This window comes from Miscanthus floridulus, chromosome 3, assembly GCF_019320115.1.
Source record: "Miscanthus floridulus cultivar M001 chromosome 3, ASM1932011v1, whole genome shotgun sequence".
Classification (NCBI taxonomy): domain Eukaryota; kingdom Viridiplantae; phylum Streptophyta; class Magnoliopsida; order Poales; family Poaceae; genus Miscanthus; species Miscanthus floridulus.
In genome coordinates, this window is record NC_089582.1 from 72,752,820 (window position 1) to 72,775,999 (window position 23,180).

Here is a 23,180-nt window from a genome sequence, read left to right on the forward strand (position 1 = left end):
GAATAAGAAGCAACGATGCAACAACTTGCTCGTGGCCACTGCCGACCGCAAAGGTGGCCAGAAGCCCACGGAGGGCACTTTGAACCATGTTGAAAAAATGCTCAAGGGGCCATGCCCAAACCATGCTTTCCTGACCAAGCATCTATACAAGGATTGTGGCCTCATGCGCAAATACTTGTCCAGGGGCCTCAACAAAGGGGAGCAGGGGAAGGAACCTGCCCCCACCATAGACGATGCAGAGGAGAAGGACGACGCCTTCCCAACACTGAACAACGCCCTCATGATCTTTGGAGGATCAGTGGCCTATGACTCCAAGCGCCGCCAGAAGCCACGCCTACCTTCCTCCAGTGGTCTGAATCCGCCATAACCTTCGACCGGACCGACCATCCGGATGCCATCCCACACCCGGGAAGGTACCCGCTTGTCGTCGACCCGATCGTCAGCCCAAAACGGCTCACAAAAGTACTGATGGACAGAGGCAGTGGCCTCAACATCATGTATGCCAAGACGTTCAATGAGATGGGCATTGACCGAACGAACCTCTACCCCATCCGAGCACCTTTCCATGGCATCGTGCCTGGTAGGCAGGCCGTACCACTGGGGCATATCGATCTACCCATCACTTTTGGGGATCAGTCCAATTATAGGACTGAGACCCTTACTTTCAACGTGGTAGGGTTCTCCAGAACTTTCCACGCCATCCTTGGACATCCATGCTACGTGAAGTTCATGGCCGTCCCCAACTATACATACCTCAAGCTAAAGATGCCGGGCCCCCACGGGGTCATCATCGTCGGCACCTCCTTTCGTCGTGCTTATGAGTGCGAAGTCAAATGCTACGGCCATGCCTCAGCAGTCATCGCCTCCGAAGAGCTCGCCACCCTCAAGGAGGATGTCGTTGAAGAAACACCTGATGCAAAGAGGTTGTCCGGATCATTCGAATTAGCGGAAGGGTCCAAGGAGGTCCTCGTGGACCCTAGCAGCTCCGAGGGCAAAAAAGTCCACATCGGAACCGTGCTCTCCTCCGAATAGGAAAGCGCGCTTGTTGACTTCCTCTGCGATAACAAAGACATCTTTGCATGGAAACCCTCGGATATGCCAGGCATCCCGTGGGAGGTCACCGAGCATACCTTGAAAATCCACCCAGGCTCCAAACCGGTGAAGCAACGCCTATGCCACTTCGACGAGGAAAAACATAGGGCCATCAGTGAAGAGATAGCAAAACTGTTGGCTACTGGGTTCATCAGGGAAGTACACCACCCAGAGTGGTTAGCAAATCCTGTTCTTGTGCGAAAAAGTGGGAAATGGAGGATGTGTGTCGATTACACGGGCCTCAACAAGGCATGCCCAAAGGACCCGTTTCCTTTGCCATGCATAGACCAAATAGTTGATTCTACCTCAGGGTGCGAAACCCTCTGCTTCCTTGACGCATACTCCGGTTACCACCAGATCGCGATGAAAGAGTCCAACCTGCTCGCGACGTCTTTTATCACCCCCTTCGGATCATTCTGCTACATTTCAATGCCGTTCGGTCTGAAGAACGCTGGGGCAACTTACCAACGCTGTATGCTCAACTACTTCGGGGACCTCATCGGGTGGACCGTTGAGGCCTACGTCGATGACATCGTAGTTAAGTCCAAATGGGCTGACCATCTTGTCACCGACCTCGCATGAACCTTTGCGAAACTCTGGGCAAATAGCATCAAACTCAATCCCGAAAAATGTATTTTCGGGGTCCCGAGGGGCATGCTGCTCGGCTTCATTGTCTCCGAGCACAGCATCGAAGCCAACCCGTAGAAAATCTCAGCCATCACAAGGATGGGCCCGATCCAAAACATAAAGGGGGTTCAGCGGATCATGGGGTACCCTGCCATGCTCAGCCGATTCATTTCATGCCTCAGCGAATGAGGACTCCCCCTTTATCGACTCCTAAAGAAGTTCGACCACTTCGTGTGGATAGCTGAGGCCCAGGAGGCGCTTCACATGGGTAAGCAATTTCTAACTAAACCCCCAGTCCTGGTCCCTCCAAGCAACGGACAATCCCTCCTGCTGTACATAGCGGCCACCATGCAAGTGGTCAGTGCCACCTTAGTAGTAGAGCGGGAGGAAGAGGGGCACACCTTCAAGGTATAGCACCCTGTATATTTCATCAGCGAAGTGCTATCCGACTCCAAAACCCGTTACTCCCAAATCTAGAAACTCCTCTACACCATCCTCATCACCAAGAGGAAGCTACGCCACTACTTCGAGTCACACCCTGTGACAGTCGTGACATCATTCCCCCTTGGAGAGGTTGTTCATAGCCAGGACGCCACAGGAAGAACCACAAAGTGGGCACTCGAGCTGATGGATCAGGGCATTACTTATGCCCCCCGAACAACGATCAAATCCTAGGTGCTGGCTAACTTCATCGCAGAGTGGAATGAGGTCCAGATGCCACCAGCAGTCATCGATCAAGAGTACTAGACAATGTGCTTTGATGGATCGCTAATGAAAAAGGGTGCTGGCGCGGGACTAGTCTTCATATCTCCCCTCGGGGTCCACATGAGGTACATGGTTTAGCTCCATTTCCCCTCATCAAACAATATCACCGAATACGAAGTGCTCATCAATGGCCTACGAATCACCATCAAGGTAGGCATCCGACGCCTCGACATCAGGTGCGACTCCTAGCTGGTCGTCAACCAAGTCATGAAGGAGTCAAGCTGCCATGACACCAAGATGGAGGCATACTGCCAAGAAGTCCGATGGCTAGAGGATAGATTCGACGACCTCAAACTCAATCACATCCCAAGGCGCCTCAACGAAGCAGCCGACGCACTCGTGAAAGCAGCATTCGCCTAAGAGCCAGTACCGATGGGTGTCTTCGCTAGTGATCAACACAAGCCCTCGGTGCTCTATGAGGGGTCGGAATGAGCCGATGATGGCCCACCTGATCCGGCCCCGAGGGCCAACCCGCCGACTGCTCTGCCTGACCTCGAGGTCATGGAGCTTGAAGAGGATCCAGCAGCAGAGTCTGACCCTCCCAACGACTAGAGAATGCTTTACCTCGACTACCTCCTCGATGACACACTACCGGTAGACAAGATAGAAGCCCGATGGCTCACACATCGCGCCAAGTCCTTCGTTCTTGTAGAAGGCGAACTCTACAAATGAAGCCACACCAGGATCCTACAGCTCTATATCCCTAGCGAATAGGGAAAACTTTTGTTGAGCGATATCCATGGTGGGGTCTGCGGTCACCATGCCACACCAAGGACCTTGGTTGGGAACGCATTCTGACAGGGCTTCTACTGGCCCACCGTAGTTGCCGACGCCGAGCAAATTGTACGCACCTGCGAAGGGTGTCAGTACTACGCTCGATAGACTCACCTCCCGGCCTAGGTGCTCCAGATGATCCCCATCACATGGCCCTTCATGGTCTGGGGACTCAACCTGGTTGGGCCACTCAAAAAGGCACCCGGGGGCTTTAGCCACCTGCTTGTCACCATAGACAAGTTTACAAAATGGATCGAAGCTCAACCGATCTCCACGATCAAATCTGAGCAAGCTGTGCTATTCTTCCTCGACATCATCCATCGCTTTGGAGTACCAAACTCCATCATCACAGACAACATCACGTAGTTCACCAGTAGGAAATTCATTCGATTCTACGATGAACAACACATTCGGATCGATTGGGCAGCCGTCGCGCACCCCTGGACGAGCGGGCAGGTCGAGTGCGCAAACGGCATGCTCCTACAAGGCCTTAAGCCCAGAATTTTCAACCAGTTGAACAAGTTTGGCGCGCGCTGGCTCACTAAGCTTCCGACCATGCTCTGGAGCCTAAGGACAACTCCTAGTCGGGCCACCGGCTACACACCCTTCTTCATGGTCTATGGTTCTAAGGCCATTCTCCCAATGGACCTTGACTATAGAGCACCAAGAATCAGAGCATACGATGAATAGGGGGCTGAGGCATCCCACCAAGATGCCATGGACTAGCTAGATGAAGCCCACGACATCGCCCTCCTCCGTTCAGCTAAGTACCAGCAGGTGTTGCAACGGTACCACAGCCGATGGGTGCGGGACTGAGCCTTCAATGTCGGGGACCTCATCCTCTGCCTTGTGCAGAGCAACAAGGACCACCACAAGCTCTCCCCGCCCTGGGAGGGGCTGTACGTCGTCATGGAAGTACTTCACCCGGGCACCTACAGGATGAAAACCATCAACGGCGAGGTCTTCACCAACGCCTGGAACATTGAGTAGCTATGTCGTTTTTACCCTTAAATAAACACATGTTTCTTCTTATCAGTTTTTGTATTTACAAAACCCCGATCTTTAGTGGCATCCAACCCCTGCAAATTGTGAGGGGCTGGACCTCACTCGGGGGCTGATACAAGTACAAGTACGTTTATCTTGCAAACACTTCTAATATTATCTTTGAAAACTTTATCTAAGTTTTCCGATCTTCTCTTAAACAAGTCCTAAGGACTAAGATTTTAGGAACAAATTCTGAGTACAACTGGTAGGACTATGAGAGACCCATGCCCCAGCGGCTACAACCTCTTTGCTCACCAGCGTGATCAGAATTAATTCACCCACACTCCTAGTTTTTTACAACTTGGGCCACAAGAAGGGTTGGAGGGCACCAAAACCTTTTCTACAAGAAGAGGAAGCTGAAAAACTGTTTGCCATAACAAAAGATGGAAATTTGTTCATTTTTTGCACAAATTAACCACTTACAAAATGATTTCATCAGGCAAAGGACTAATGTACTCCTAAAATTCAAAGGACTGTTCACTCGGGGGCTTCCCCAAACTTATTCAGTTACAGTCTCTGCTTAGTTTTATTACATGTACTACTACGACCGCCGCGCCAAGCTCTCCATCAGCAACGTCCGGGCATGTACACGGGCCAGTTCATCTACTATGGCCGCCGCACCACGCTCTCCATCGGCAACATCCCGCCACGCCATAGGACCTTTGAAGGCACTGTCATCTACAATGTCAAGCACCGCGCCAGCAAATGCGGTGCCCCTCCGCCGGGGTGTTTAGGGACTACGCCATCATCATCAGCTCCAACCCTGACAATGGCGTTGGGATAGAAAGCGCCTCCCGCTGAAGGAAGGCCACAACCAACGGTGGCGAAATCAACAACGCTCATCGCCCTCTGGCACCTTTTCTCCTCTGGCAGCGGCGACCCCTCCTCAGCATAGGCGAACCACGCCATCTCATCTATGTTGGATAACCTCCAGCTCGACATCATGCTCCAAAATCACGGGCGGACTTATGAGTTCTTCTCTCCCTGACATTACCCTCTCTCACTTAGGAGCCGATGCATTCAGTGAGAAGAAAGGAAAAGAGATGGCGGCTCAGAGGCTGGCGAGGAGGTGGGGCGAGAACTCTCCCCCCCTATTTAAAGAGGGGGCTTAGCAGCTATGGAAAGGCAAAAGGTTCGGATGAAAAACACTCTGCCTTCCCCTATTCAATACAAATGCGAAATCAATGCTGATAGAAATCTGAGGGGACGCACCGGAAATGACAGGACACGCTCTGGTTGACGGGATGCCAGCTAGTAAGCCAGAACGTCACAAGGGCATGGCCTGCCACTAATGCGCCCCGGATGCAAGAACCGGGGCACGCTCACCTGCAGGTGACTCTCCGCTTGCCCAGGCAGGACCATGGAATGGCCCAACAATGGAACCCCCCCTCTAGGGGGAGCTTAGCGGGCCTTCTGGGTCGATCGGGCGGCCCAGGCAAAACAACAAACGAACGACCAATTGAAAGATAAGTACCCCTGTTTACTTACTTTGAGTATTAAATTCTTTATTGGGCCTCTGACCCCAGCAACGGCAGGGGCACGGACATTGCTCGAGGGCTGTAGAGGGTGCATGTTTGTTTAAACAACATCTTAGCCCGACCCCTCCTTACGTTTGGGAAACCAAAAGCACGGGGTGTGGGAATACAACGATGAGTACAACTAGACGAACCACCAGACCCTACGCTCCGTCGGCTACGGAGTCTTTTTGGTTCACCAGCATAATCGCGTTCATAGTTCCTCACACTACTAGCCTTCCCAAAAGGAGTTTGGTGGGGTCCACCTACAGAGCCCCCTTCAGGGGGAAGCTGGCAGATCGCTTAAAAATCAATCGCAAAAACAAAAGTAGCAATACTTATGTAGGTTATGCCAGCCTCATCAGAAACATCAGACCCGAACCTGGCTCGGACACATCTGGTAAGAGCTTCCCATGGCTCATACCACCAAGGTAACATTACCGACCCCCGCTTTCATTTCGATTAAACTATATGTTAAATTCGTACGTCCAAACATTTCATATGCAAATTCTTGCATCCCAATGCTTCGTGTCGCATCACGAAGCGGTAGTCGCTTCATTCAATATGAGCGACACCTAACCAGGGTTCGAAGGCCCCCCGCGAAGGGCTTGAGGCCACCTCATGTCAAACAGAGCCAGGGGAGGAAAACCGAAATGTGCCCCAGCGGCCTTGCCTGACCCCGTCCAGAAATGGACAGGGACATTTTGACCTTTCTCGTTTGATTCTAACCTCAAGCTAGACCCATAGAATCTCCATCGAGGAGAGGCCAATGAGCTGCCTGAGCCCAACAAACGGCTTGGGCATCTGCCGAGAGGTGGGTTCAGAAGTAGTGGAATGCCATATGAGGGCTCTACCGACCCCGTCAGCGAATGATGGATCCAGATTCCACATGAACATACCCATTAGTGACCTCATTGAGCATGACACTCGAGCCATCAAGGCAAGTGTCGTCAACTCTGCCCCTTCGGCTGCAGAAACCGAGGATGGGGTAGCACGCGAAAACACGGCCGACCCCTAGCAGACCCTCAAGGGCTCGGGGGCTTGAGCCACTCGATTCAAGATCGAGAGACCAAGGTTCGATGGCTAACCAGCGAAGGGTCTGGGGCTGCCTCACATTGAATCAGAGCTAGGGGAGAAAACACAGATGAGCCTCAACGGCCTTTGGCCGACCCGCATTAAGGGGAATAGGGTCATCTCAACCTTCTTGTTCAAATCTAGCCTCTAGCCGAGCCCATAGAAATCCCATTAAGGGGGAATCTATTGGAAGGTAGGCTAAGGAGTAGTGGAACGCCACCCGAGGGCTTCATCGACCCTGTTGCGAAGCAAACAGGATCGGATTCCGTTCGAACATCCTTGTTAGCAAGCTCATAATGCACGGTCACGCAGCAATCATCAAAGTCCTAAGGTAAGGGGTACGAGTAAATACAAACATAAGTTCGCCTCCCTCGCTCCGGTCTCCAGTAACATCCGACCCCAGCAATCGCAAGGGGTCGGATCTCACTCAGGGGCTAATAAAGGTATGGGAACGTCCTTTCTTTTCTTTTCGAGAAAATATTACATTTGACCTCCTCTTCGCATCAAGACCAGTGGCAAGGTTCAGCGGAATAGACTGGTAAGACCGCAAAAGGCCCACGCCTAGATAGCTATGGTAATTTTGCTCACCAGCACAATCAAGTTTCCCCTAAAAAACCTCAGGCCCTATGGTCTTAACAAAATGGAAGGGTTGACTATCTAAATCTTTTTCATCGCAAAAAGAGAAGGTAAGATCAAAACAAACGAAACGAGACTTACGCAACCTTTTCCAGGACACAAAAGCACTGACACTTGTTCACATATTACAAATAAGTGTTTATCAAACCAATTCCACTAACTACTTCCGTGAAGGGAGAACCTCTTCTTTTAGCTTGTCCGCCAGGTTCTGCGTAAGGGGAGCCACCACCTTCTCCATCCCATCTAGCTCAGCGTCTTCATAGACAGGCGCAAAGCCTTGGCTCATCACCCCCAGGTTGATCTCCTAAGCATAATAGGAATGGACGATAGTGAAGGCTTGGGTGATCCTGAGGCAAAAGGTGCTCTCCTCAAGCTGGCCCACGCGCGCCGTGATACCAGCAGCACGGATCATGAGGGAACCATCCCCCTCCTCTTGCGTCACCCATAGGTCATCACAGACCGCTAGGACAGTGGAAGATAGGCGATCATAGTCATCACCTTCAACTTGAAGAAGCCCCCACGCCTCGATGAGATCGGCGCGTAGACTGGCAGAAACTTCCTCGGCATCCAGCCGTCGGGTCACCTTGACTCCAAGATCTGCTCAGCATGCCTTGGCCTCCCAACGTGCTTTGTCGTGCTCTTGGTTAGCCCGATCGACCACCACGGCATCCTAGTTCACCTTCTCCCGCAATGTTGTGGACCTCTCCTCAGCCTACAGCTTGAGGTCCCGCTCCGTCTGCAGCTCTGCCAGGAGCTCGCTGGCCCGCTCACTAGCCACAGCATTCTTCTATAGCAGCTCGTCTCGCTCCTTTCGGAGCCTGGTGATCTCTTCCTCATCCAGCTTCGTCCTCGCCGACAAATCCTCAAACATCGCATGAAAATCCTCCACGTCACGATGCGCCTTGGCCTCCCGCCATTGGACGACAGCAAGCTGCGCGCTCACATCTCCTCGCAGCCGGGCCTCCTCGGTGAGGCAGTCCCACTCCGCCTTTCGCTCATGGAGAAACCAGGATTTGTTCTGGCTACGGGCAGCAAGATTCTGAAAAGAAGACCGGTATCAAAAACATGAAAACACAAGGATACGAAAAGGAGGAGAACAAGGCGAATACCTGGCTAGAAGGAATGATGATTTAGCGCAGGGCTCCATTGGCCTAGTTCAAGGCATTGATCACGGCCGAGAACCCGATGTCAAGGTTCTCCCGCTCCAGACTCTTAGCAACATCATCAAGCGAGAACAGAGCTGACGACGGATCCCGAGCATCCATCCAATGGAGCATCGGCTTGCTCTACATGGGGGAACAGCTGCCCCCGACAACAGGGCTGGGGGCGACGACCGGCGAGTCCTTCCCACCACCGCCAAGACGCCCAAAGACCCACTAGCCGTATCCTCCCCCGTCCGGCCCACCTCGGAGGTGTAACACCTCGGTGTTAAGCATGCATTAACTTTCCATCTCATGAGCATAATCATCATTTCATTATGCATAAGCAGCATCTATGCATTCCATTCTAAAGAAAGGAAGTGTCATTTCATGTGGTGCTGAAATTAAATTGAAATTCATCATGTTTAAACTATTTGAAATGCCATGCTCATGTTTGGGTGATATGATTTCTTGGTTTGATCACTAAGATAGCTTATAAATATTTAGGATACAATTTGGAGCAAAGTTTATATTTAAATTTTGGCCAAATTTTGCTTTTAAAAACAATTCTTCAAAATTAGGGTTTTGAATTAATATTGATTTTAATTTTGTAATTCAAAATCTATTTGGAATTTGACTTTGGTCTTAAAAGCAAAGTTGTAGAGAATAAATTTTTGAGCAACTTTTATTTTTGGGCCAAAGTTTGAAACTGTTTTGAAATTGCTCAAAATTTGCATTGAATGAAATAGGAATAGAAAATAATTTGAAAAATATCATTTCACCTTAGTGGGCCTCGTGCCTCGCTTCCCGGCCCAGTCCGCAAGCCGGCCCGACCTGCCCCGCACATCGCCTGGCCTGCCTCAGCACCGTGCCCACGCTCGACCGGCGCCAGAGCGCGCACGCCGCGTGGCGGCCATGCACCGGCGAGCACGCCACGTGGCACCACCGGCCTACGCCGTTCTGACCGGCCGCATTGCTTCATGGCTGTCCGACCACACGCACGCCACCCACTCCGCACTCCATCCTGTCTCCTTCTCCTTCCTCTCCATTTTGAAGTCCCACGGGAGCTCACACCACCGAGCACCGCCGCTGCTCCACCGGCGACGTGCCCCTCCACCCGCGCCTCTTTCGTCGATTCCTCTAGCCAGCAGTTCCGCCTCGTCAAGCCCCTTCGTTTGTGCCCGCGTGCGGCTGTCGTAGTCGAGGTGAGAGGCTATGGTGGCCGATCATCTTCTCTGCACCGCCATGGCCAAGCTCGCCGGAGCTCGTGCCCGTGCAGGCGACCCGCTCTGCCTCCTCTTTTCCCCTTTTGCTCAAGCGCTTCGGCTTCTCTTTGGCACCGCAAAGTGTACGCGCCCCTCGCCTAGGCTTGTCGCGGCCGCGAACAGTGGTGAGGCCGCCATGCAGCTCCGCCGCTCGTCGGCGTAGCTCGCCGGGGTGGTTAGCGACTATCCACGCTGCCCTTTTCTAGCTTGCCAAGCTCGCGCTGCAAAGTGGAGTCCGTTGGTGCCGGTGGCACCACCGGAAGGCTCGCCGCCGGTAAGCTCCGGTCGGCGAAGCCTTTTCCCCTATTTTCATGCAGCTGACTGGTGGGACCCGGTTGGCTCTCGAGGCCCAGTTGCAGCGACTGGGTCTAGATCTGGTGCACGAAGCCGGGTGCCTGTAGCATTTTAGATCCGGTTTTAAGGAAAAGGATTTCTAAAATGATTTCAAAAATGGATTAAAAAGCTTGTAAAATGTATATCTCGAGTTATCTTGCTCCAAAATTTATGAAACAAATTTTGTTGTGTTCCTTGTCACAAGATGTACATGATAAAAATATTGCATGTCATTTTTGAGATACTTTAATGTAGAGCTTTATTTAATTCTTGATGTTGCTGATATGAAATGTTTAGTAAATCCTATATGTATTAGAAAAATATGATTCCAATTTGGTTGATCTATTCTTGAGATGTACTTTCTGTGAAAAATATATGTCATGCATGTTATGTGGAAAAATACGGCTAGGTATGTTATGTGTATTAATTGCTGATTCTTGTAAAATTGCTAGGGCTAAAAATATGAATAATACATGTAGGTGAAACTTTTTGTACAGTGATTGTATGCTATGTAGATCATGGGAAAAATACCAAATCTGTTGTTTGACACTTTTCGTAGTACAAAGTATTTTCATGCTCAATTATCCACAATAGCTTGTCATTTTTGTGTAGGCTGTTATACTTATCTAAATGCAATGAAAATTTTATGGTAGGCTACTTAGAGTAGTACTATGCTACTGTAATTTTCTCAGATTTTTATGAGCTCCAGAAATATATGTGGTTGTTGTATTCCTAGTTTAAAATGAAATAAAATAATCTTCTTTAATGCATGTTTAGTTAATAATGTTTGCTTTGGTGTATCTTTGAAGCACCTTAACTTGCTGTGGTGACTTGGCGTGTTAGTACAGTGGTTGTAGTAGTAGTATAGTAGTACATGTTCTTGGATGATGTTGGCTACCTTGTAGAAGAGCTTTACTTCTACTGTCCAATAAAGTTAAACATGTTCATCTACATTTCAGGCATCATGATCATTACATGTCATCTCTTTGATGCACCTATGCATTAGCACTCATACATCTGCATCATATAGGATCGCAGGAGGAGTTGCTAGCAGTAGTTTAGGAAGAGCAGATCGGGACAGATCCACCAGAAGTCCAGGCACAGGAGGTGCCAGAGGAAGAGGAGCTAGGAGAGGACTTGCCCGAGTGCGTGGATCATCAACCTAGTTTGTTCGAACGAGGCAAGCCCTGGAGCATTATAAGTCTCCTAATTTATAAAAGCAATTCTTTCTATATATATGAGTTTATATATTGTTGCATTAAGTTGTAGGAGTTGATTGAAACCATTGATGCATTTATTACTATCCTTGCCTACCTTATTACCTTTTTCCCTATTAGGTTAGGATCGAATAACTGCTTAGCCTTGCTTAGACCGGTAGCGATCGGTGATATCCGGTCACCTACATTATAGGTGGTCACTAGAAGAATTTAGCTATGGAAAGAATGATATCCTGGAATTAACCATGTGTGAGGGATAATTGAAGACCGAACAGAAAAAGTTGGAGGCAACCAGACAGGGTTCTGGGGTGCTATTAGTTTCTATCTATGTCGATTAAGGACCAATCGTTGCTCGTCCCTCTTGTCATGTTGAACGCATGCCTCACATTTAGCTGGCCGAATAAAGTACCTTTTGACCACGAAGCTAGTGACACTATTTGGGCTAGGATCTACACGGGTGCGCGTATTGGTGCTGATGGGGGTATGACAGGGACACGAAGAGTGAGCCCAAGGGCAGGTGCGCCCTGATTCCTGGTAGTCGGGCAGTCCATGGGTACTGTAGCTCTAGATTGTCCCGCAGCTACCTGAATAGTGTCCTTGGTGATCTAAGCTACCCTGGCAGGGGAAGCATGGTTTGTGTGAGGAATAAATCACCAGCTGGTTAGGAATCGATTCGAATCGCCATCGCTACTGGATAGTGAGAACTTGACTCGAGCTACGGCATCATAGTAATTATTATGGAACAATGATGGTTATCTAGATGGTATGGGATATGCTAAATCTAAATTGGTAACTGGATGTTATTGGTTAATCAAGTGATTGCTATAGTACAGGTGCTTACCTAGATGGATAGGTCATAATAAAGATGATGCAAAGTACTTAAAATGGTTTCTTCATGATAGCTTATGCTTTTCGCAAACAAGTCAGCTAGCCCACTAAAGAAAGCCTTGCATAATCCTTGGGGTCGCTTTATTTTGGTTTAAGATGGGTAAGTCTAGCTGAGTACCTTCTCGTACTCAGGGCATTGTTCCCATTGTTGTTGCAGATGGTCAAATGTACTACGGCTATTGCATTAACTGCCTGTACCCGGTGATGGGTGACAACTAGGACCAAGGGCAATGGTCACCCTGTATCTCTCATCTGATGCTTTTGTTGGAGATGACTACCTACTGGCACTGTATCTGAACTAAAAAGTGTGTGTGTGGCTTTAAAACTATTTGCTTCCGCTATTTTAGATTGAACCTAGTTTGTAATAACTTTATATTCTAAACTCTGATGTATCCTACTGTCATTGCAAACTTTATGTAACATGTGACGGTACTTGCTAAACTTGTACGATCTTGGTTTGTATGTCTATTGGTTTGAAATCCTTCATGATTTCATGGACTACTAGGTTATACGGGCTTAAGTTTGCTAAATTATCTGCTTTGGCAGAAGATTTCCTTACATAATCTCGTATAATTGGTCGGTTCTGTTATAGGAGGCCACCACGGCCGCATTCGACCCTGCCAGGCCTAACGCGGTCGTGGCCTCCCCCATCTAGACCTCCGGTGGCGCGGACTGCGCCGCTCCCTCGGACGCCACTGTGGCCGTATCCAACTCCGCCTGATCTGCATCGAGCGCCATCTCTGTGGCCACCAGAGGCACGGACTACACCACCCCCTTGGACACGACCACGGCTGTGTCCGACTGCTCCTGGCCTAATGCGGTTGCTATCGCCTGTTCAGCAACCACCAAGGGCATGGGCACCGCCGGACCGACCAATGAGGCCACGATGCTCCTGCCTAAAACAGGGGCGACGTCGGGCAGCACCAGCCCCACAGGGTGGCCTCGTCGCAAGAATCTAAAAAAGAGGAAAAAGCATAAGATCGGAACAGAAAAATAAAGGGAATAACGAGGGGAGTCGATGACGTACTCTGACGCTTTCGGGTGACGGGTACATTTCGGGGATGAACCCCTGGACCCCTGCTCCAACTCATGCGAGCAGGATCATTTCGAGCCTGCCCCCTACTCCGAGGCAGGGGGGCTCATCTCCCTTGTCTCATGAGGCGCGGCACCAGAGCCGCTCCCCTCCATCACCTCTTGGGGTGTGGCGTCGAAGCCGCTCCCCTCCACCGTCTCATGGGGCACAGCACCAGAGTTGCTCCCCTCCACCATCTCACGGGGTGCAGCACCAGAGCCGCTCCCCTCCACCGTCTCATGGGGCGCAGCACCAGAGCCGCTCCCCTCCATCACCTCTCGAGGCGTGGCGTCAGAGCCACCCCCCTCCACCAGCACTACGGGGATGGTCTTAGATCTGACCCCTCCCATCCAATGATCCTCCACTGGCACCCCGACGGTAGCGGCGGATCCACCGGCTCCCACCGGTCCTAAAGGCGGGCCTAGCTCCACTGCTCCCGCAGTCTCGCTTCCCTCTGCGTGGAATGGGAAGGGTCCCTACGTGGGCAACGAGTCCTCGTTCACCAGGTCACCCCAGTCCATGCCGACTACTTCCTCATCCGACTCGTCGTCATCATCATCGTCTTCACTACTTGTCTCCTCTCCTCGATCTCGAGCTTGCTGCTTCCGTATCGCCTTCTTCTTCGCAGGCTCCCACGTCTTCTTGTCCCAACCAGCCATGGCGTGGTTCACTGCCGCTCAGGTTGGGTCCTTCAGCAATGGAGCCGGGCTGTCCTTGAAGTGCAGCCCCCCCGGCTAGTCCCGCCATCCCAAGGTTAACATCAGGGGATTAGAAATTACAAGAGAAGAAAGGAGCAAGAGGCAAGAAAACTTACGAAGTCAACAAACCCCAGTTCCGGTCGCATTGGGGGATGCCCAGGCACCGGATACACAAAGTCAAGGATAGCTCTAGCGGAGTCCTTCGTGGGCTCCATCGCCTCCTTGATTCGCTATGCCACTTCAGAGAAAGGGAGCACCTCATCGACAAGCACTGTCCCTTCGAACGACGCTTCAGGCACCATCTGATACAGGGGAAGTGCGCGCGCCATCAGCGGCGCCAACCTCCTCACATGGTAGGTGCCGATGAACCCTGACCCCTTCACGCCCCTCTGCTTCAGAGTTTGGATGGCGGCGAGAAGGCTGTTGAGTTGCTTCTTCCCCTTGCTCGGGACGCCCCACCCCCACGACCCCGGGACCTCCAAGATGTAGCACCCGGTGAAAGCTGGCAAGGGGGCGGTGGCATCGTTCTTGATATAAAACCATTGCGAATGCCACCCCTTGTTGGAGGTGGACAAACGCATTAGCGGGTACATCCTCCCTTGGTTGTTGCGGAGGTGGATGCTAGCGTACCCCACCGACGCATGCAGCTCTTGCTGCCCGACCCGTCTCTTCACCAGATTAACGACAAAGATATACCGCCACAGGTTAAAGTGGGGATCGATCCCGAAGAACCCCTCACATAGGGCGACGAACGCCGCAATGTGCTAGATCCCGTTGGGGGTAAGGTGCTGTAGTTCCACCTGATAATAGTCCAGCAATCCCTAGAAAAATGGATGGGCGGGCATGGCAAATCCCCGCTCATGGAAGTGAGCAAAAGACATGACGTACCCTTCAGGCGGATGTGGCTCCTCCTCCTCACCGGGCAGTCGCCACTCCACGGCGGCGGTCAACGGGCAAAGGAGGCCTCAGCGGACGAGGCCCTCCAGGCGCCGAAGAGAGATGTTGGATTTGTACCCCAGGTCCATTGCGACAACAGGAGCAACATGGCGCAGAAGGCAGCAGCGAGTTTGACGGCGGTGGCAGCGCGGGTGTAGGAGGCTAGGGCGATTGGCGGTGGAGGTTTCAGACGCGAAGGCAAGGGGGCAAAATACAGAACCCTGGGGGCGAACCCTGTGGTTTTATAGGGGCGACGGATGCGAGAAGGGCAACCATCCGCCTTGATCTCTAGGCCTACCATGCGCACCATCGCGTCACGTCGCGGGACACATGCCCGCGATCCCTATCCTCTCCCACCAAAATCATGCCAAACGGTTCACCTTCCCCAAGCGACCGGACTCTTTTCCCACAGAGGGGACGTGGACCAGAAAAATCTCTTCTCTAATCCGTCTGGGCCCATAACGACGGGGGGTTGGCCCAAACCAACTCAATGGCCACCCCAACGAAGGATGGGCCTGCGAGAAACCAGAACTCAAAGACGCAAGCATCACTAGGGCCTTGATCCACAGTCAGGACCCAGCCAGGCCGGCACTGAGTAAAATTCCCACGAACGGAATACCACGATTCCCTTAAAAATATCTCATCGACAAAAAACCAAGTTTTTTAGCCTTACCCGCGAAGGGTCCGATACTACCCCCCGGGCTATTGACACTGTTTTTTTGCACGTGTCAAAATGATCGGAGTGGACTAATCAGCAAGGGGAAAGTTACTGTATACTTTGATAGCCGATGAAAGCCAGCTTGTAAAGATGGTTGCCGATAGCTGGTGATGGTCGATGGAAAGGTTGATTTAGACTCGGGCGTTGCCGATGAGGTTGGAGGTGTTATTGTCGATGCCGATGAAGGGAGGCTTGAAGACTACTGCCGATGAAACAGGGAGTATGCCGATGAAGGAAGACTTGAAGACTACTGCCGATGAAACAGGGAGTATGCCGATGGGAAGGAGGATGGTGAGATTTCCATCGTAATTAAGGCGGACAGGGAAATAGATAGGAATTGATTTCCTTTTCTATATTTGTTAGAGTATGATTCATGTAAGAGTCACGTGTTTCCTTAGATATGGGCTTGGTGTCCTAGTTGTGTTGGGTTGTGTCTCTTTAGATCAGGGTATAAATATGGAGTGAGGGGCAATGTAATTTGGATATATCAATCAATATCAAAACCAATTTTTACTCCTATTTGCATCTACTTACTTTTCAGCGACTTTGTCAATTTGCATTATTTTTCCTTTTTATGAGTTCTCATTGATTCGGTGAGCTGCATCGCTTCAGTGCGACCTTCGACGATCCTCGAGTTCCGCGTGAGTACCTCTTGGCTATGACTTCCGGGCGCATCGCTGTTGTAAGGACCAAAGTGCTTGTATCTTCATCCTTGTCGATTAACAGGTCAAATCGACTGGCACGCCTTGGATATCGATTCGGGTATTAGCCCTTTGTGTTTGTAGATCCACTTTTGCATCAACACATCTTTTGGCACGCCTAGTGGGACCAATCAATCCGATCAATATGTTCAATTCCGAGATCAATTCAGGGAACATTATCGCGGTATCAGAAGAAGATCTTAAGGAAGAGCAGAGGCAGGCTATGGAAAAGGCTGTAGAAGAATACAGGCAGCTTTGTCTGAAATCGTTTAGCCTGAACAAGAGTGGACAAGTCATCCAGAAGCAAGATTTGTCGTTGCCTCGGCAGGTTACCTTTGACTCCAATCCTGGTAAACTTCAATTAATCATTCCAATGTGTTGTCCAATACTGTTCATAATGCTGTGGTTCGAACTCTCAAAGAAGGACAAATGGCATCACATTATGTTGGGCCTGCCTATCACCAACCAGAGCCGGTATCTGTTAATACTCCATCGGCTCCCTCGGCCGTTGTGGGTACAGAAGTTACTTCTCCTCTAGTATCGACAGGCTTACCTAATATTCAATCTACACCGATACGATCAGATCCGATAGGACGAGTTCAGCTTAATATAGATCTAGTGGCATCAGCTATGTCAGGCCCTGTGTCTCAGAATAGCCAGATTCCTGCTAATTAGTGGGGATATGGTATGCCTCTAGAGTCATCTGCTTTCAATCCTGGGTTACCTCAAGTATTTGACGCAGTAGGAAAAGCTCCTATACCATCGGCTATTTCGCCGATGGCCCAAGTGCCTCAATATGCCATAGCAACTACTGTGCAACCAACTCCAGGGGGTTTCCAGATGCCTTTGGTTCAAACGCCCAGTTCAAATCCATCGGCAAGCTTACTACCGATGCAGCAGAAAGCCCCTGTTATGAGTCAAACTAGGGTTCAGTTCATGCCTCAAGCTGGTTATAATTATCCAACAATGTCAGCAAATTACCAGCCATCGGCAAGTTTTATACCGATGAGTTCTAGTAATGGTTGGTCAGGATAGTTACCTGTTCAACATACAGTTTAGCAAAATCAATAGATTGCAGGGATTCAACAAGGTTATATGCAAGCTGGTGTCCAGAATCAAGCATCGGCAGCACAACCGATGAATCCTTTCCAACAGGTTAATGGACCACAAGTAACGGCGAATATGCCGATTGCTAGAGATCGTGGGCCACAAAGATATGTGGAGGGATATTAGCAGGCACTTCCTGTAGAAATTCAGCCAGTTCGTCATCAGGAGGCTGATGCTTTTTGGGCCGATAGGATAGCAGAAATTATGAAGGATCAGTTTGGGATAAAGCCCAAGGTCAATACTTATTCTTATCGGACTCCATATCCTCCTGCATATGATTTAATTCCTCTCCCAAATCGGCACAAGGTACCAGATTTCACTAAATTCTCCGGGCAAGATGACACATCAACAATGGAACACGTCAATCGCTTCATTATTCAATGCGAAGAGGCAGCTAGCAGAGATGAATTAAGAGTTCGATTATTTTCATCATCTTTGTCTGGATCGGCATTTACCTGGTTCATTTCATTACCACCAAATTCTATTATTACCTGGGCTGATCTAGAAAAACAATTTCATAAGTATTTCTTTGCTGGAATCCATGAAAAGAAGCTTACCGATTTAGTAAAATTGAGACAGCGCAATGATGAATCGATAGAGAGCTTTGTGCAAAGGCTACGAGATGTAAAAAATAAGTGCTACAGTCTGGTGCTGGATGATCGGCAGCTTGCTGATCTGGCTTTCCAAGGGTTATTGCCACATCTTAAAGACAGATATGCTTCTCAGGAGTTTGAAAGTCTCAGTCATCTTGTGCAAAGGATTTCTGATCAAGACACTAGGGTTTTTGAACCTAAAAAGAATTGGAATAAAAAAGTATCATTTGTTGAAGAAGTAGGAGATTCTGATTCTGATGAAGAACCAGTTATCGGCTTAGCTGAGTGGGTTAAGAATAAAAAGCCGATATCTTGTCCCTTTGGTCAAAAAGAGCCAGAAAAGTTTACCTTTGATGTCACCAAGGCCGACAAAATATTTGATCTTCTGCTTCAAGAGGGCCAAATTAAGCTGTCACCTAATCATGTGATCCCATCGGCAGAAGAGTTGAAGAAGATCTTGTACTGCAAATGGCACAATGCAACTTCACACAGTACAAATGAGTGCAAGGTGTTCAGGCAACAGTTACAATCGGCTATTGAATCTGGGAGAATTAAGTTTGGTACTTCCAAGGCCCAGAAGCCGATGAAAATTGATCAACACCCTTTTCCAGCAAATATGTTGGAGGCCAAAGGGAAGACTAAAGTATTGACGTCAGAGGCTGCTGAGAAAAACACGTCAGTAGATCCCCAACATCGGATAACTACCGATGATGCAAAAAGAAAGGGCTTGCTGGGGGAAAGCAGTAGTTCCAAAAATCATCCTCGACCTGGCATTGTGATTACTCATCGAAGGCAGCAGGAGAGTTGGTGTCAGCGAAATGACCGATATCAACAACAGCAAGAAGAGAGACGTCGAGAAGAATGGCATCGGCATAAAGATCATTGGAGGTGCCCGTTTTTATCCATTGCTGGGAAGAAGGTATTAAATTACCAACTGTTGAAAATTGCCCTGAGTGCAATGGTTATTACGGGGTCAATCGGTCAGAAAGGAGGTTTCAACCTGGTAATTAGGGTTTGTCTATCAATGAGCCGATCAGAGGCAGAGCATCAGTGCATGATTGGCTGGGGGGCAGACTTAGTGTACATGAGAGGCTTGGTAAACGCGCTGGATATTTTCCAAGGAATCAAGAGGAGCTTGAGGAGATGGCAAACGCAAGAGTTCCCGATGAGGAAATATTCTACAGGGACCCTAATATACGCCGTGTAGAATCAACTAGGACCTGTTATCAACCGGTGTGGAAAACCAAGTTTCCTCGATGGTGCCCGAAGGGTCTGACAAAGACGTAGAGAAGGAGGATGCAACATGAGCGTCAGGAGGATTTATACCAAGAGGAAAATTCCTCCAATGAGAGGTCCGGGCATCAGCAGTGGCAGGTAAAACACAAAAATAAGGGTCCATCGGCAGATGTTAATATGGTATTCATGTTGCCGATGGAGTTTTTGGCACTATCTGATAATGAGGAAGAAGTTGTTCTCTCTGATCAAGTAGCTCAGTTGACACTAGATCCGATGATGGCTGTTTTTGAGAAACCTACCGATGACAAGAGACAGCATCTTAAGGCTTTGTTTGTGAAGGGCAGAGTTGATGGGCAGCCTATGTCCAAGGTACTTATTGATGGAGGGGCTACGATTAATATTATGCCTTATGTGATGTATCGGAAACTTGGTAAGGGAGATCAAGACTTGACCAAAACCGATATGATGCTGAAAGATTTTGAAGGCAATGTGTCACTGGCTAAAGGGGCAGTATGTGTTGAATTGACCATTGACAGCAAAACCTTGCCGACGACGTTCTTTGTTATTAATGGCAAGGGTGCATATAATCTGCTTCTAGGGAGGGATTGGATTCATGCTAATTGTTGTGTTCCTTCTACAATGCATCAATGCCTCGTACAGTGGATTGGGGATAAGATTGAGGTTGTCCCTGGTGATTCTTCTTATATCATCGCATCGGCAGAATCAAATACTTATGAGCGAACTAAATGCATATCAGGAGAAGCTTGGGAAAAAGAGTTCCTTAGAGTTGCTGATTACGAAATCCCACCGATCCAAGCAGTCGGTTCTGAAGAAGAGTTTTAATGGATAGGTTTGCCGATGATGGAAAATTAGGTCAAGGGTTCACATCGGTAGATGATTTAGTGGAAGTAGATATCGGTGATGGTGATAGGCCAAGACCTACTTTTATTAGTGCTAAGTTAGATTCCAAGTGTAAGCAGCAAATAATTGATGTGTTAAAAGAGTATAAAGATTGTTTTGCTTGGGATTATACTGAGATGCCTGGATTAGACCGATCGGTAGTTGAACATCGGTTACCCATCAAATCTGGATTTCGGCGACATCAGCAGCCAGTGCGCCGATGCAACCCTAATATACTTCCTAATATTAAGGCCGAAATAACTAAATTAATTGAGGCAAAGTTTATTCGACAGTGTCGATATGCAGAGTGGATCTCTAATGTGGTTCCTGTTTATAAGAAAAATGGAAAACTTCGTGTTTGTATTGATTTCAGGAATCTCAACAAAGCCATACCGATGGATGGTTATCCAATGCCGATTGCTGATTTGTTGATTGATGCTGCAGCCGGACATCAAATTATCAACTTCATGGATGGTAATGCAGGTTACAATCAAATATTCATGGCTGAAGAAGATATTCCCAAGACTGCTTTTAGATGTCCAGGTCATGTGGGGTTGTTTGAGTGGATAGTTATGACGTTTGGTTTGAAAAATGCCAGCGCTACTTATCAGAGAGCTATGAACTTTATTTTTCATGAGTACATCGGCACATTAGTGGAGATCTACATTGATGATGTGGTGATTAAGTCTGGAGATGTTACAAAATATTTAGCCGATCTACGAAAGATACTGGAGTGCACAAGGAAGCATGGATTGAAGATGAATCCTAATAAATGTGCATTTGGTGTATCGGCAGGACAATTTTTGGGTTTTATGGTGCATCAGCGGGGCATCGAAATCAGTAGGAAGTCTATTGATGCGATTAACAAGGTGGTTGCTCCTATCAATAAAACTAAATTGCAATCTTTGATTGGTAAGATTAATTTCATCAGAAGATTCATATCTAATCTATCGGGTAAGATCAAGGCTTTCAGTCCATTACTTAAATTGAAAGCCGATCAGGAATTTGTATGGGGAGCTGAGCAGCGGTTAGCCCTGGATGAAATTAAGGAATATTTAACAAATCCTCCGGTGCTAGTTCCACCTCAACACGGGAAACCTTTCAGGTTATATTTGTCAACTGATGATACAGTTATCGGTTCAGCTCTTATTCAAGAATTTGAAGGGAAAGAACGTGTTATTTATTATTTGAGCAGAAGATTAGAGGATGCTGAGACAAGGTATTCGGCCATCAAAAAATTATGTCTGTGTTTATACTTTTCTTGTGTCAAATTAAGGCATTATTTGTTATCTGCCGAATGTACGGTCATATGCAAAGACGATGTAGTCAAGTATATGCTGTCGATGCCGATATTAAGTGGTAGAATCGGCAAGTGGATTTTAGCATTATCAGAATTTGAACTACGTTACGAATCAACTAAGGCAGTTAAAGGGCAAGTTATGGCTGATTTTGTCACTCAGCATTGTAATACGGTGGACTCTCTGGAGATTGCTCCCTGGACACTTTTCTTCGATGGGTCCACATGTGGTGAAGGAGCAGGTATCGGCATTGTGTTAATTTCACCTCAAGGAAGGAAGTATGAGTTTTCATTGCCAATTGTTGCTACGTCGATGAACAATCAGGCTGAATACCAAGCCTTGATAAAAGGGTTAGAATTACTGAAGGAGATACGTGCCAATGCTGTTGAAATCTTTGGTGATTCTATGCTAGTTATAAATCAATTGGCTGGAATTTATGAATGCCGAAGTGAAGCTTTGATTTCATATTATGAAAGATGTTTGCAATTGTTGAAAGGATTTAGAGATTTTCGTCTTGAGCATATCTCTCGATTGCATAATGAGGAAGCTAATCGACTAGCTCAGCATGCTTCAGGGTATCAACCTATTCAGGAAGTGCTAACATCGGCAGTTGATACCGATGACTGGAGGAAGGAGATTGTCGATTATTTAAAGGATCCATATAGAAAGGTTGAGAGACGTATAAGGTTTCAAGCTACCAAGTATGTGCTCCTCGATGATGAACTATATTATCGAACTATAGATGGAGTTTTACTTAGATGTGTTAGCAGTGATGAATCGAAAAGCTTGATGGGTGAAATTCATGAAGGAGTGTGTGGGGCGCATCAATCGGCTTTCAAGATGAAATGGATGATCAGAAGGAATGGGTACTATTGGCTGACTATTCTTGAAGATTGTTTTAAATATTTTAAAGGATGTCAGGGGTGTCAAAAGTTTGGTAATATTCAAAGAGCGCCTACATCGGCTATGAACCCTATAATCAAACCGTGGCCGTTCCGGGGATGGGCTATTGATCTCATTGGTCAGATTTATCCGCCATCGAGTAAAGGACATAAATTTATTATGGTTGCTACTGATTATTTCACAAAATGGGTTGAGGCAATTCCTTTAAAAAAGGTGACATCGGTTAATATGACTGATTTTGTGAAAGAGCATATTGTTTACCGATTTGGTATTCCTCAGACTATCACTACCGATCAGGGCACTATGTTTACATCAGGAGAATTTGATGAGTTTGCTGTAGGTATGGGAATTAAAGTTTTAAATTCTTCTCCATATTATGCTCAAGCTAATGGTCAAGCTGAGGCTTCTAACAAAGGGATCATCAAACTCATTAAGCGCAAAATTGAAGAAAATCCTAGGAGGTGGCATACAGAATTAAATGAAGCCTTGTGGTCATATCGGATGTCATGTCATGGTGCAACCAAAGTAACGCCTTATCAGTTAGTATATGGACACGACGCAGTATTGCCTTAGGAAATTAAAGTTGGCTCTAGGCGAATACGTTCTCAAAATCAGCTGACAGCCGATGATTATAATACTCTTATGAAGGA

At 48.3% G+C, this 23,180-nt stretch overlaps 1 protein-coding gene across 1 annotated transcript; it reads left to right on the forward strand.

The window, feature by feature from the left end:
* Positions 1–468: 468 nt before the first annotated feature.
* Positions 469–1,032, forward strand: LOC136543889 (uncharacterized). The gene has a single exon (XM_066536215.1). The coding sequence runs from the start codon at positions 469–471 to the stop codon at positions 1,030–1,032; it is 564 nt and encodes a 187-aa protein (XP_066392312.1).
* The last annotated feature ends 22,148 nt before the right edge of the window (positions 1,033–23,180 follow it).

Coding starts and splice junctions, on each gene's coding strand:
- LOC136543889 (XM_066536215.1), top strand. CDS start 469: ATGGACAGAGGCAGTGGCCTCAACATCATGTATGCCAAGACGTTCAAT.